Here is a 13,798-nt window from a genome sequence, read left to right as displayed (position 1 = left end):
AATATAAATGTCGAAAGTAAATCATTTTGAACATATCGGAAACCAATTTGTAGTGTTTTGGTAAAGAAATGTTATTTTGGATGATTGACCGTTACACATTAATATGCTAAGAATTTGAACAACAATTCACGATTTAGGTTTTATGTGTTTTGTGTGTGTGGAGTCCGGCTCCGAAACTGCTGTCATCATTTTCAATCTTTGTGGTTGCACTTAAGGCAAATTGGTGCTCAAATCAGCATTTGAATCAAAACCTGGGCCAAATAATACGGAAAAAATTGTAAAAAATGGTAAGTTTACAATTGATGCATTTCTGTTTGCAAATTTTGAATATTGAGGTTATGTTTGTTTTTGTTGCATTGTCATCTCTTCATTTTTGTAAAATTCAATTCTAGGCTCGTCGGTATGATACGCGGACTACGATATTTTCCCCGGAAGGTAATCGCTTAAACGAAAAAAGTTACAATTTGTGTTAAAAACTTGTCTTTAGGGAGGTTGTATCAAGTGGAGTATGCAATGGAAGCCATCAGTCATGCAGGCACTTGTTTGGGGATCCTAGCCAATGATGGGATTCTTCTTGCTGCTGAAAGACGCAATACTAACAAATTGCTGGACGAAGTATTCACTTCAGAAAAAATCTACAAACTCAATGAGTATGTAGTTTGTTCAACTGTTTTTGTTATGTAATGTTATGTAAAAATTTTAGTGATATGGTCTGCAGCGTGGCTGGTATCACTTCAGATGCGAATGTCTTAACTAATGAGCTTCGCTTGATTGGGCAAAGGTACCTGTTTCAGTATGGCGAATCAATGCCTTGTGAACAATTGGTTTCTTGGTTGTGCGACGTTAAACAGGCATATACGCAATATGGAGGTTGTATAACTCATTATCAAATAGAATATTTACTTATTTTTTTACAGGAAAACGTCCTTTTGGTGTTTCAATTTTGTACATGGGGTGGGATAAACATTATGGCTATCAATTGTACCAATCAGATCCTAGTGGGAATTACAGTGGTTGGAAAGCAACATGCATTGGAAATAATAGCGCTGTAAGTTGTACAATGATTCTTTTTTTATTCGGTGGCTTTATTAGAAAATATCGTTTTCCATCCTCCAAATATCTGATGAAAGTATTTTCCCGTCTTGTGAAAAAACATCATCTAAGGGAGAAAAGAGGCTTTCCTCTCGTAGTATACGTCCGATTTTTCACCGTCTTCTTCAGAAAATATCGTTTCCATAACAGAAAGTTATTTCCCCTTGAGAGAGGAAAGTACGTTCTTTTCTTCCGAGGGAGGAAATGACGTACTTTTATGGGATATTTGGAGTCTATTATCGACCTTTAAATCTTTAAATCAATGTTTATTTTTACAAAAGCCGCAGATACTAACCCTTTGCGTTACCTAAAATTATTTTGAAATACACAGTGTTTCAGAAATGAGCTGTAATACAAACTTATGGTATTATAAATGGAACTAGCTTTTAATACTACTGATTTTGACCCAACGTGTATTAATCGATTTTGTTTAGATTTTGAAATAATTTGATTTTTTTTGGCGAAAGCAAGTTTTTTTTAATTTATTACACAAAAACGAAAAATTTTAGAAAAGTTTAGGACTTTCACGCTTATAAGGAGAAAATTCAAACTTAAATCTGTACCAATAAGTTGTTTAGAGCATTGCAATTAGAAAAAAAATGTAATAAGTACGTTAATAACTCGAAAAAGTTAAATGGAACACATAAAGTTTCAGATGCCTAAAATTAATAACTTAAAAGATATTTGAGTAAGTTTATCACAGATTTTTTGTTGGAGTTTATACAGGGATTTAAAGATTTGCCGTGAATATTAATTTTAGTTCCTTCACTGTAGTAAACACTAATAAATGACGAGTAATAATCTATGGGTAACATTAAAGCTATAATTAGCTGAAAATTTTACTTTTCGGCGACTGAAACAATTTTTTTAATGTTGTTTAAGGTTAAAATATCTTTTCAGGTAATCAGAAAAGACATTTAACTGTTAATATTTTCAGAAAGATAATTCAAAAGTTAAGGTGTTCAATAAAATTTTTCTCAATTTTAATTTTTTATTTAGTTCAGAAATTCAAAATTTATGTTAAAATACTTAAATAAATTTGTACAAAATTTAAGTCCAAAATAGTGATTTATGTAACAAGTCCACAAAATAGAGTTTTAGCGGACGAATCGGATTAAGGACGCGGCAACGAAGGAGCCTAGTTCTTAATGAGATGAGTCCTTTAAAACTATTTTGCGGAAGTGTTGCATACAAGCTTTTTTGGTACCAGCTCTCTAAAACAACAAAATTGTAAAATTCTTTACATTTCCAATCCACCCTCATCATAAGTGCAGTCATCAACCACAACACATTCTTTTTAAAAAATAAAAATAAAACTACACCATAAAATACAACAGATGTTTAAGTAAGTAAATAAAAATTTCTGGACGTGAAAAGAACTTCTGTCTAAACAACTTCTTTGTTTTACTTTACGAAAATTTTATTAAATAATAATTATTTATTAATAAATGTATTAAAAAGACGTCTTTTATTGTTTAAAAAACATTTGTTCATTTATTATTCTTTATTTATTAAGAAAATTTAAGTTGAAGTTGGGGGGGATACTGGCCCCCTTAGATCCGCCTTTGCGAAACACCCTGAACGAGTATACTTGAAAATAATTTTTGGTTAATCTTCGGTGAGTACTACGGCTTTTGTAAAAAAATAATAATTTTCAATATAATAATAACATTGGAGGAAAGCCTCTTCTCTGCCTTAGTTGATTACTTACTTACTTAAGTTATCTTCGGAGGAGAACACATTCATTGGCGACAATAGTAGCATATCTCAAAAATATTTTTTTGAACATACATATGAAATCAAACATTTTGCTCTGCTTTAAATTAGAAAGACTGTGTGCTGAGTATCACAAAACTCAACAATGAATTTGTTATAGTGGCCACTGTAGTAAATTCAAATTTCGAAGTCTTTTTTTTCAACTTTCTAAGCAGTGTTTAAGCAAAGTTGGTTTTTGTGATGTGTCACTATTGTAGCCGGTGAACGACATGCCTTTGCTCTCTTAGTATACAAATGGCAATTACTTACAATAAATTATGTTTTGAAGGCTGCCATCTCCAGTTTGAAACAAGAATACAAGGAGGGTGAGATGACTCTTGAAGATGCCAAGACTTTAGCGATTAAAGTTCTTGTTAAAACGCTGGATATGACTAAACTTACAGCGGAAAAAGGTAACATTTTCTTTCTAGATTTTTGCCTCATCAAGTGAAATCATATGATTTGTAGTTGAGATGGCAACTCTCAGTCGTGTAAACAACAAGACTGTTATCCGCATTCTTACAAGTAAGGAAGTTGAAGAACTAATTAATCAGTATGAGAAAAAAGAAGCCGACGCTGAAGCTTTGAAAAAGGAGCAAAAAACTGCTTCTTAATTACATATTTGTCACGTTTATCTACAATAAATTGATTTTCATAAAGATTGTATTGTTTTATTTCGAAAATCCCGCCAATTTGTAATCTTTGGACGAAAGATGTCACTGTAGTTGGCACTTCCGCCGCGTTGCATTGTGGGTCAGACAATCTGATCGCCCTTTGCAGCCTGAAATATCGTGTTAAGTGCTGGGAATAAAACAAGAAAAATGTCCCTTCTTTCCGTTCGTCTGGCTGCTTCAGTGGCACGCCGCTTGCCGAATAATGTCGCACAGGTAATGATCACTTTTCTCCACAAAAAATCCAAGTTTTACGTAACCACCACCGGGTGACATAATCTCGTTTTTTCTTTCTTTGAATTTAACACCTCGTCCAAGATCCGATGGAAACTAACAAATTATACAACAGTCGCGATTTACGATAATGACCTTTGTAGTGTCCGCTTTTGCGATAATGGTGGATGCGTTATGTAATCGTTTCGGCAAGTGTAAAAGTACATTTTTTGTGACAAGGTCGCGGGGGTGGCTTTCCCAGCCACGTCAGTTGCTGCCCGAAAACTCCATGTCACCCCCAATAACCGCGGCGCTGAGATTTCCTCGATTTTGGAAGAACGCATCCTGGGGGCTGCCCCTAAAGCCGATCTTGACGAAACTGGACGCGTATTGAGCATTGGTGATGGTATCGCTCGTGTCTATGGGCTCAAAAACATCCAAGCCGATGAGATGGTGGAATTCTCATCAGGCCTTAAGGTGATTATAAATTGTCACTTTACGGGAATATTTGACTATTATTTCCAATATGTAGGGTATGGCCCTTAACTTGGAACCTGATAACGTCGGTGTCGTAGTCTTCGGTAACGACAAACTCATCAAGGAAGGCGATATCGTCAAACGAACGGGGGCTATCGTCGATGTTCCCGTAGGCGATGAACTTTTGGGACGTGTAGTAGATGCTTTGGGTATGTTTGTCACATATTTTTGTATTTTACTAGGCCAAAATTATACAAAAAAATAGTTTAATATAGTTTTATAAGATTGGTAAATAAGTTTTCTGACATCTTGATCAAACAATCCGCACCTCACGCAATAAAATTACCCAAAAACTTTAGGCTTTGCAGTTTTTAAATCTCTTATATTTTTTCCCATAAATTTTGTATTTGCTGATAAGCAATTCTAAAGGCTTGTATTGCATAACGTCTGCGTCAAAGTGCCAGTCCGCTACTTTTGAAACACCTGATATAGAAAAGATAATTTGGTAAATTGGCATTTTCGAAATTCTACAATAGAGAGTAATAAATAGATTTGTGTGTTCCCATCAAATAAAAAAATTAATTGTTGCGATAATTGAAGTCGATTTTGATTTTTGACGCATTGCACACCAGTTATTGGATCCAATTACAATTCCAATATTTTTTTCGAAAATATTAAAAGTATTAATTCGAGCTTAGCGTCACAAAAACGTAAAAAGGGAACAAAAGATAAATGCAGAACTAGACGATGAATGTTCTTATTTCAAGGATGAAAATCACGTTTTTATTTCCGGACAATTTCTGAGCAGAATTCAAATTATTTAGCTGGAGCGAATTTATATGCAAAATAAAACTAAGAAACAAGATTTGAAAGAATAAAAGTTATTGTTGAAAGTCAAAAAAATAAGAGTTTCAAATGAATATTACAAATTTGAAAGTCCAGATTTTACCGAATTATGTAAGAGACATTTTAGGTGAAATGGACATCTAAGAAAATTCATTTTCGAGGTAATTATTCTCTTACAAGGCATAAATGTAAATACATAATGTTCTTTCTTGTATAAGACGTACGAGTATTTGTCAAATCATTGATTTCTAAAGAATTAACAAAATATTTAAAATTGTGTTTTATTACGTTTTAGTTGAGCCTTCTTTTTAATTTTGAAGTCAGATTCGAAATATGATTTTTTTGTAGAAAACACGAATAACGATGACTTTTTGGTTCACTTTCTTTATTGGAAAATTATTACAAAGACATTGAAAAGCCTACCTTTTGGCATAATTTACGTTTAAGTGTATTAGCAGTTGTTAATCTTAATTGTAGTTTTGTTGATTTATCGAAGTATTTCATGATTTTATCAGTGGAAAAATTCTAACCTAAAATTCACAAACTTCACTAATTTATTGGTTTCTTGAGCCCAACTTTGTGTTCGCTGTGATCCATTACTATAGTCTTTAATTAGACAACTGTTTGATAACACTTTGTAATGAAAATTTAAATCTTTCTCACTTTTTATCCACTTTCAAATTCCAACAATAAACACTTTATACCACGAAAAACCGCAGAACCAAAATCAAACCCAGTATTTACCACCACGTACTATTAAAGTGATTCTCTCCAATGTAAACAATTAACACTATACACGCAAAATTGTTAAACAATTTATTAGATGTCAATTAATGTGGAATTAGGAATTTTTTTTTATTGTTTTCGACATAGTTTAAAAGTCATCACCAGAGGGCGTCTAGTTAATTTTATTTCCGAATAAGATGCCTTAAATAAACTTTTTTCAAAAATTCAGTCTAAATTTTAGATTTAAATCTCTAATCGCTGACACTGCTTTAATAATTAGTAATTACATAGAAACGTTTTTATCTTTTAGTTCTTGTCTTATTTCATAAGTGGCCATTGTTCTTTTAATTTTTTTTAAAGTGACCTTTAAAAATAGGAATTTTATGCGTTAGATAACTCACCCCGTGTGATTAATACAGGGCGTATCAGAAATACGTGAGTTAATTTTACTACGTAAGAAAGAAAATTTATCAAGTACTTTTCTATTTTGCAAAATTCGTATTTATTATTATCACTGTTCTCTTTTTTTTGTACAAACGAGTCGTTCAGTGTTTAATAATTAGTTTGTTTTATTTTCATATTCATTGCAACATTTTCCATTGTTGTTTTAAATTATTTAAATTTATTGTTTCTTTCACTGTTAATTTTTTTGTACCCACAGGTGTGGGTACACATTCCGATATGTTACTTTTTCCAAATTTTTTTGGAAATTTTTAATTTGTTAAGCTTTTTTGTCTGTTAAAATTAACACGCTTGTGTCTAATACATGCAAATTACAGTTTACAAAAACTCTCCAATTTGGTTAATTCTTTAGAAGTCAATAACATGACAAATAAGTCCCTTCTAGTAGAACAATTAGATCGAATATGAAGGAATTTCAGATTGTCATTGTCCGTAATAAAAGTGAACACATAAATACAACAGCTAGAATCGTTTCTAGAATGTTTGTTAGTTTTATTCACGGATTGCACATTTAATTTCTTATTAATTTGAAAATAAATCCCAAATTGTTAAATTATTGTTGCTGTTGAATGGTACTAACAGAGGACAAGAGTTTACGATACACGAATTATAACATATTATAATTTTTACATTATAACATTTTTACATTTAACATATTACATTTAACGTATTAATAGAAGTTAGAGAATAGCAGTATTAATTCCCTAGTTTTTTTGATAAAAGAGGGACAAATCGAAAAATACTATATCTGGTATTCAAGGCAAATTGTCACTCTTATTTTTTTATGGTACTCCCCGCATGCGTGCGACAAAATGCTTTGTATAAAAGACTCATAACAATAATAATAATAATAATAATAAGCTACACACAGATGAATAGAATTGTGATTAGTTTAACTGTTGGTAAAAAATATGATTTTATTTGTTATTTAAATAATAAATTGCATCAAAGCGTTACAAATGAATGCATTCTGCAACCACTAAGAAATAATGTAATGTGTAAAAGTAATTAAACCCTACAATGCGGTACAACGTTTGTTTAGCAATATCCCTCCTTTTCAATTTTATATAGTTTATATATAATATACTGTTAGGTAACGCCATCGACGGCAAGGGCCCCATCAACACCAAACAACGTTTCCGTGTGGGTATCAAAGCTCCAGGAATTATCCCCAGAATTTCGGTCAGGGAGCCAATGCAGACTGGTATCAAAGCCGTCGATTCTCTCGTTCCTATTGGTCGTGGTCAGCGTGAATTGATCATTGGTGACCGTCAAACTGGGTACGTTAATAACACTTTTATGAAATTTTTAATTCATATAGAAATTTAGTAAAACTGCGCTCGCCATTGACACCATCATCAATCAAAAGCGTTTCAATGACGCCGACGATGAAAAGAAAAAATTGTATTGTATCTACGTCGCCATTGGCCAGAAGAGATCAACCGTTGCCCAAATTTTGAAACGATTGACTGACACTGGAGCCATCAATTACACTATTATTGTCTCAGCTACGGCTTCCGACGCCGCTCCTTTGCAGTACTTGGCGCCTTATTCAGGCTGCGCCATGGGTGAATATTTCCGTGACAACGGCAAACACGCCCTCATCATCTACGACGATTTGTCGAAACAGGCTGTAGCCTACCGTCAAGTATGTAAACAGTAGTTAACTAAAGTATCCTCTACGGTTTTTAACTGACTTAAATTTTAATACAAGTACCCGAATTACTATTAACAATAAGAATATTGGGGTGGTTAGCCCTGAGGTTCAAATGTAGCAACACGACAGAATTTGGATTTTCTACCACAATCCAAATGCCTATATTGTTAAGGGGATTCTTTCATTTAGATAAAGTGGCTATTTCTATCTATCCTATTTTTTGATAAAGTTACTAAAGTGATTAAAATAAAGATGTGCGGCAAAAGCTCTTAGGCAAACCATTTTGCAGCTCGTTGAACACACTTAAATTGTGTCTGTCGTTGGGATAAACCAGATATTGGCAATGTAAAGGTAAATTTTACAATTGGTCGCTTGTACTGTTGGGCTCTGACTGGACAAAAAAATGGTCTATCGTATGCTTGAGAGCTTTCCGCTCAAGATTCTCACTCGGACGATATCAAACACTGTACATTCGTTATGTAATATACCTACTATTTTATTGTTTATTCAAATATTATTAATTTTTGAGCCCAAATACTACCTATTTTTATTATTGAACTTTGGAGGCGGAATTTATTAACAAACTTCAAATTTTAATATATCAAATCATTTTCACAACACCTTAAATTAATTTTCTTTGTAAAAATAATAAACTTGGAAGGTAAAATGTCGTTACTTTTTACAAAGATGAGCATTTTTTTTCTGTATTTTAATTTTTTTACTGAAATCTAAATATTTTAAAGCTTAATTTGTCCAAGGTCCTTTAATCGTAGTGAATTTTTTTTTGGAAAAATATATCGAATAGGTTCTTTTTAACAAATCTTTTACCGAAGAGGGGTAGTTGGCGAAAGAAAAATTATAAAAACTAAAGAAATGCCAACGTCGCATTTTACCGAAGTATTTTTTTAAGTAAGTTAGCCGAGAACTTTTTGAAGTGCATGAATAATTTATAACAACTAACTTTCTAACAAAATGCGACGTTGGCATTTATATTGTTTTGAAACATCTAATATGTATAAATTTCATTGATGTAATTGGAACACAATTGAATTATGTGTAGGAGAAAATAATATACTTAAAGAATAACTGAAAGAACATTAATAGAAATTTTCAAAGTTTTTTTTTTATCAAATTTCCAAATTTTTTTAAAACCCGAATTCTTTTGCATTGCTTGAAACAGTTGGTCATTGAAAATGTTACTTAAAACGGTTGTAAAAATAGGGTGGATATTCTCCCCCTTAAAGGCATTAATAGTTTATTTTATGTTTTGTGTTTTAACGGAAATTGAAAATATGGTTCATTTTATGTCCGTAGGTCTTTTTAAAAAATTTCCTGCGATGAAAAATAAGGGAGACAATCGCTTCAAAATCTTGACGTCGTAACCGTCTCTCATTAGTTCATTACACAATCCTCTTATCACTGAACTTTCTAAATCTCCAAAAATCTGACAGATATTTGAACATTTTCCACGCATCTTCCACAAAATAAAAAAATAGTTATTTTCTCGACTTCCTTCTGTCCTAAATTTAGTCTTGAATTTCGCGAAAATATCTGAGAAATTTTGTCGTTTTAATAAACTTTGTCAGTGTCAAAATTACTCGAGTTATCAGATTTACTCGAATAAGAGAGCAGATACAAAGAAACGTACTGTAATAAGCGTTTTCAGTACTACTATGTAAAACAAAGTTGTTTTTTTAAGTTACCAATGCCTTTAAGGGTAATTCGGATGCTCGACTTATTATTTACTACAGTTCAAACAGTGTGGGAACAACTGTACTTGGTGTTAATAACAATTTGTTTAGATGTCGCTGCTGTTGCGTCGTCCCCCAGGTCGTGAGGCCTACCCTGGCGATGTCTTCTACCTCCACTCCCGTTTGTTGGAGCGTGCCGCCAAAATGTCCGATGCCCACGGTGGAGGCTCCTTGACCGCTTTGCCCGTCATCGAGACTCAAGCCGGTGATGTGTCCGCTTACATTCCCACCAATGTGATCTCCATCACTGACGGTCAAATCTTCTTGGAGACGGAATTGTTCTACAAGGGTATTCGACCGGCCATCAACGTCGGTTTGTCCGTCTCGCGCGTAGGCTCCGCCGCTCAAACCAAAGCCATGAAACAAGTCGCCGGTTCAATGAAACTGGAATTGGCCCAATATCGTGAAGTAGCAGCCTTTGCACAGTTCGGTTCCGATTTGGATGCCGCCACCCAACAGCTCTTGAACAGAGGAGTCAGGTTGACTGAATTGTTGAAGCAAGGACAGTACGTGCCGATGGCTATTGAGGAACAAGTTGCCGTGATCTATTGCGGAGTTAGGGGACATCTTGATAAATTGGATCCTTCGAAAATCACTGTTTTCGAAAAGGAATTCTCGCAACACGTGAAGTGAGTATTAAAATTACAAAGTTACGGACACGGTACATTTTATTATTTACTCTTTCAGAACAAATCATCAAGCCGTGCTTCAGAGCATTGCCAAGGAAGGCAAAATTACAGACGAAACCGATGCCCAGTTGAAGAAGATCGTCTCCGATTTCATTTCAACCTTCTCTGGTTAAAACAATTGATGTAATATTCATAAGTCATTATTTATTTCTAGTTGATATTTTGTACAAAAGTCAACTAAAAATAAGCCGTTGAACCGTTTTAGACTAGGCCCGCCATAGTTTTAAAACTCTGTGAATTGTATAGGTAAAAAATCGCAATTAATTATCTTGAAGGTTTACGGCATCTTGTTTTTAATATCATTTGTCACAATAAACGTTAAACAGTATTGTGTTTTTTTCTTCCCAAAAGTTGGGCAAATACGATCAGGTGATGCTGCACTTCAACTTGACCTCTTTTTCGTTAATCTGTGTGACGTGGTTTTAATTTAAAAAAATGACTTGTCACTTACTGTTGCAGTACGTTTGTCTCACGTTGTATTTCCCGGATTTAAAAGTACCCAACAAATACCAACATAAGAGAAACAAACAACTCAAAACTTTATCAGCATGTATTTATAACGGTACCATTACTTTTAATTTTTCTGCGAGAACTTTGGACTTTTGCCCGCGTCCTGTGTACCTTGCCATAATCACACCGATTCTGCTATAAAAACATCTATATTTTACAGCGTGTTTAGTGATATTTAGAAATTGTTGTAAAGATGACCGCTTTAGTTAAAGGTGCAATCAATTATTGGTTATAAGTTTATAAGCGCTCAAATAAAAAATAAATTTTAGGTGTGGTAATTGTCGCAGCCAAACGTACCCCTTTCGGTACCTATGGTGGCAAATTCACAAAAACCTCAGCCGTGGAACTCCAAACTGTTGCTGCGAAAGCAGCCCTGGCTTCTGGAAACGTAAAACCGGAATTAATCGATACCGTAGTCGTCGGTAACGTATTAACCGTGAGTCTTTTTGCAAATGTTAAGTCAAGGAATAAAACTATAACATTTTCAAGAGTTCTTCAGCGGATGGTGCTTTCATTCCAAGGCATACGGCCCTGAGATGCGGCATTCCTCAAGAACGGCCTGCTTTCCTCGTCAATAGACTTTGCGGTTCCGGCTTTCAGTCTATAGTAAATGGAGTTCAGGCATGATTAATTAAAATTGTTGAATAACACCGAAAGTTAGTTTTTTCCTTCCGCAGGATATTTTAACAGGCGCTGCTGAAATTTCCCTAACCGGAGGTACAGACAACATGTCCCAAACTCCACACACTGCCAGAAACGTCCGGTTTGGGGTTCCCCTCGGCCAGGATATCGTACTGGAGGACTCGCTGTGGCTCGGCTTGACTGATTCCTACTGCAAAATGCCGATGGCTCTTACAGCCGAAAAATTGGGAGCACAATTTAATATCACACGCGACGAAGTCGACGAATTTTCTTTGAGATCTCAACAGTTATGGAAAGCTGGTGCGTGTGTAATTTAATTTGATTGTACACGTTACCCATTTGTTAATTATAGCACAAGACGGCGGCCGATTTAAAGAAGAAATCGCCCCTGTTCCCATTAAAGTGAAAAAGGAAACCGTCAACTTGGAGGTTGATGAGCATCCGCGCCCCCAAACTACGTTAGACGGCCTTAAGAAACTTCCAACTTTGTTTAAACAAAATGGTTTGGTTACCGCAGGCTCGGCATCTGTAAGTTTATATTTTTTGTGTAAATTGTGGTATTAATTGCAATTTTAGGGCATTTGTGACGGTGCAGGTGCCGTTATCGTGGCCAGTGAACAAGCGGCAAGCAAACACAATCTGACACCCTTGGCTCGAATTGTGGCTTTTTCTGCCGTTGGTGTTGACCCCACCATTATGGGCATTGGCCCAGCACCAGCCATCCGAAATGTGCTTAAAGCCAGTGGCAAAACTCTCGATGATATTGACCTAATTGAGGTGAGTTTAATGAAATTAAAATTGTCGGAATTATTTACTTATTTTTATTTATTAGATCAACGAGGCTTTTGCGGCACAAACACTTGCCTGTGCCAAAGACTTGAAACTGGATATCAATAAACTGAATGTGGATGGTGGAGCGATTGCTCTTGGACATCCTTTGGGTGCTTCTGGTGCCAGAATAACTGCACATTTGGTGCATGAATTGAGGTGGGTTTACGTTTATTATTTCATTAATAAATTAATTGTTAAAATTCTACAGGAGAAGGAAGGCCAAATTTGGAATTGGATCAGCATGTATTGGAGGCGGACAAGGTATCGCTATCATGATTGAAGCTTTGTAATTCCGTTATATAAATATTTCAAGTTATCACTTATGTAAGATTAAGGCAAAAACATTTATCTTTTTATTTGTACATTTCATAATACCATACTTATCATAATAAACTATTTTTATCAAAAGTTTTATTACTTTGGAGACAAAACGAGATACAAAATCGCAGGATTTTCTGAACCCAAAAAAGTTGTACAACAGACGTGCAACATTTATCACAAATGCTACTAAAATTCATTTTACAGTTAAGCGTTGTTCCGACTAAGCTAATGTTAATTATTATTTACACTTCAGACATTTATTTATTGCTAATAGTCTTTAGCTCTTTCTGTAAATTCTATGTCAATAATCCAGTTCCAAACGACCAAAAATTTTCATTTTTAGGTATGTTGTACAGTGTGTTATTACTTATTAGAGTTATTAGCACTAATTTAAATCAGCTAGGAGTTGCCGCGTAATTAGTGAATTACTTTGAAAAAATGCAGAAATGTTGAGCTTTGTACTCTTAACAGATTGAGAAAAACTGACGTCTAAACTTTTCATAAGACGCAAGAGAATAAAACATTTAAAATTTAAAATACGGTGTCCCTACTTTTTTATGAGAAATTCTCTACAACTTTGTTCCTTACACTTTTTTGTATCTTCAACCGTCTTCCCAGCGTTTTGATATGCGACAGTGCGCAAAGAATTATCACTTATAATCATCAATTTGCGTGTCACCTTATATTTTTGCGAACGCTGCGAATACGGTTGAAGATAAAAAAGTGTAAGGAACAAAGTTGTAGAGAATTAAATTTTCTACAAAAAAGCCCGGTACCCATTTCTACCTTCAACGGTTTAGGTATAAATTAATTTTCCATTGGGAAAATGAAGCAAATCCGTCGCTCGAGTGTCTTCAAACGACTTTGGGACCCAAATTATTGAATGTAGGGAAATGGTCTCGCATACTGTTTTGTACTATTCTTCCTAAAATTTTTCTTGTATTTAAAACCGTATTCGCAATGTTTTGCTAAATATGAGGCACTGTGCCAATTGGTAAAAGTTTAAACTTTTTTTTTAATATAGTTTACGATAAAATTTTTGCATTATATTCATATCTTACTACTGAGAATTTAATACTCTTCTATCTGTATTTTTTTTGTTTGCTGTGTTCACCGTTTACAAATACAACCATTTTTTCTGAGAGCTTGGATGGT

The 13,798-nt window shown here is 34.2% G+C and overlaps 3 protein-coding genes across 3 annotated transcripts; all 3 read left to right on the top strand.

The window, feature by feature from the left end:
• The first annotated feature begins 128 nt into the window (after nucleotides 1-128).
• On the top strand, nucleotides 129-3,508 carry LOC656863 (proteasome subunit alpha type-4). Its single transcript, XM_963363.5, has 7 exons — nucleotides 129-287; nucleotides 393-435; nucleotides 488-650; nucleotides 704-870; nucleotides 918-1,048; nucleotides 3,137-3,260; nucleotides 3,316-3,508. Exons 1-7 carry the CDS (start codon nucleotides 285-287, stop codon nucleotides 3,459-3,461), a joined length of 777 nt encoding a protein of 258 aa, XP_968456.1. The 5' UTR covers nucleotides 129-284; the 3' UTR covers nucleotides 3,462-3,508.
• A 53-nt stretch (nucleotides 3,509-3,561) lies between these two features.
• On the top strand, nucleotides 3,562-10,667 carry blw (bellwether). Its single transcript, XM_961241.4, has 7 exons — nucleotides 3,562-3,734; nucleotides 3,972-4,208; nucleotides 4,264-4,417; nucleotides 7,336-7,522; nucleotides 7,572-7,890; nucleotides 9,702-10,279; nucleotides 10,338-10,667. The coding sequence occupies exons 1-7, from the start codon at nucleotides 3,669-3,671 to the stop codon at nucleotides 10,450-10,452; spliced, it is 1,656 nt and encodes a 551-aa protein (XP_966334.1). The 5' UTR covers nucleotides 3,562-3,668; the 3' UTR covers nucleotides 10,453-10,667.
• A 236-nt stretch (nucleotides 10,668-10,903) lies between these two features.
• yip2 (yippee interacting protein 2) lies at nucleotides 10,904-12,730 on the top strand. The gene is made up of 8 exons (XM_963280.4): nucleotides 10,904-11,061; nucleotides 11,119-11,285; nucleotides 11,339-11,470; nucleotides 11,527-11,791; nucleotides 11,844-12,019; nucleotides 12,068-12,268; nucleotides 12,324-12,478; nucleotides 12,531-12,730. Exons 1-8 carry the CDS (start codon nucleotides 11,043-11,045, stop codon nucleotides 12,610-12,612), a joined length of 1,197 nt encoding a protein of 398 aa, XP_968373.1. The 5' UTR covers nucleotides 10,904-11,042; the 3' UTR covers nucleotides 12,613-12,730.
• The last annotated feature ends 1,068 nt before the right edge of the window (nucleotides 12,731-13,798 follow it).

The sequence above is a fragment of the Tribolium castaneum genome, chromosome 3 (genome assembly GCF_031307605.1).
Source record: "Tribolium castaneum strain GA2 chromosome 3, icTriCast1.1, whole genome shotgun sequence".
In the NCBI taxonomy this organism is placed as follows: domain Eukaryota; kingdom Metazoa; phylum Arthropoda; class Insecta; order Coleoptera; family Tenebrionidae; genus Tribolium; species Tribolium castaneum.
The sequence above is the reverse complement of the archived record's forward strand: the minus strand, read 5'-3'. Positions and strand labels throughout refer to the sequence as shown.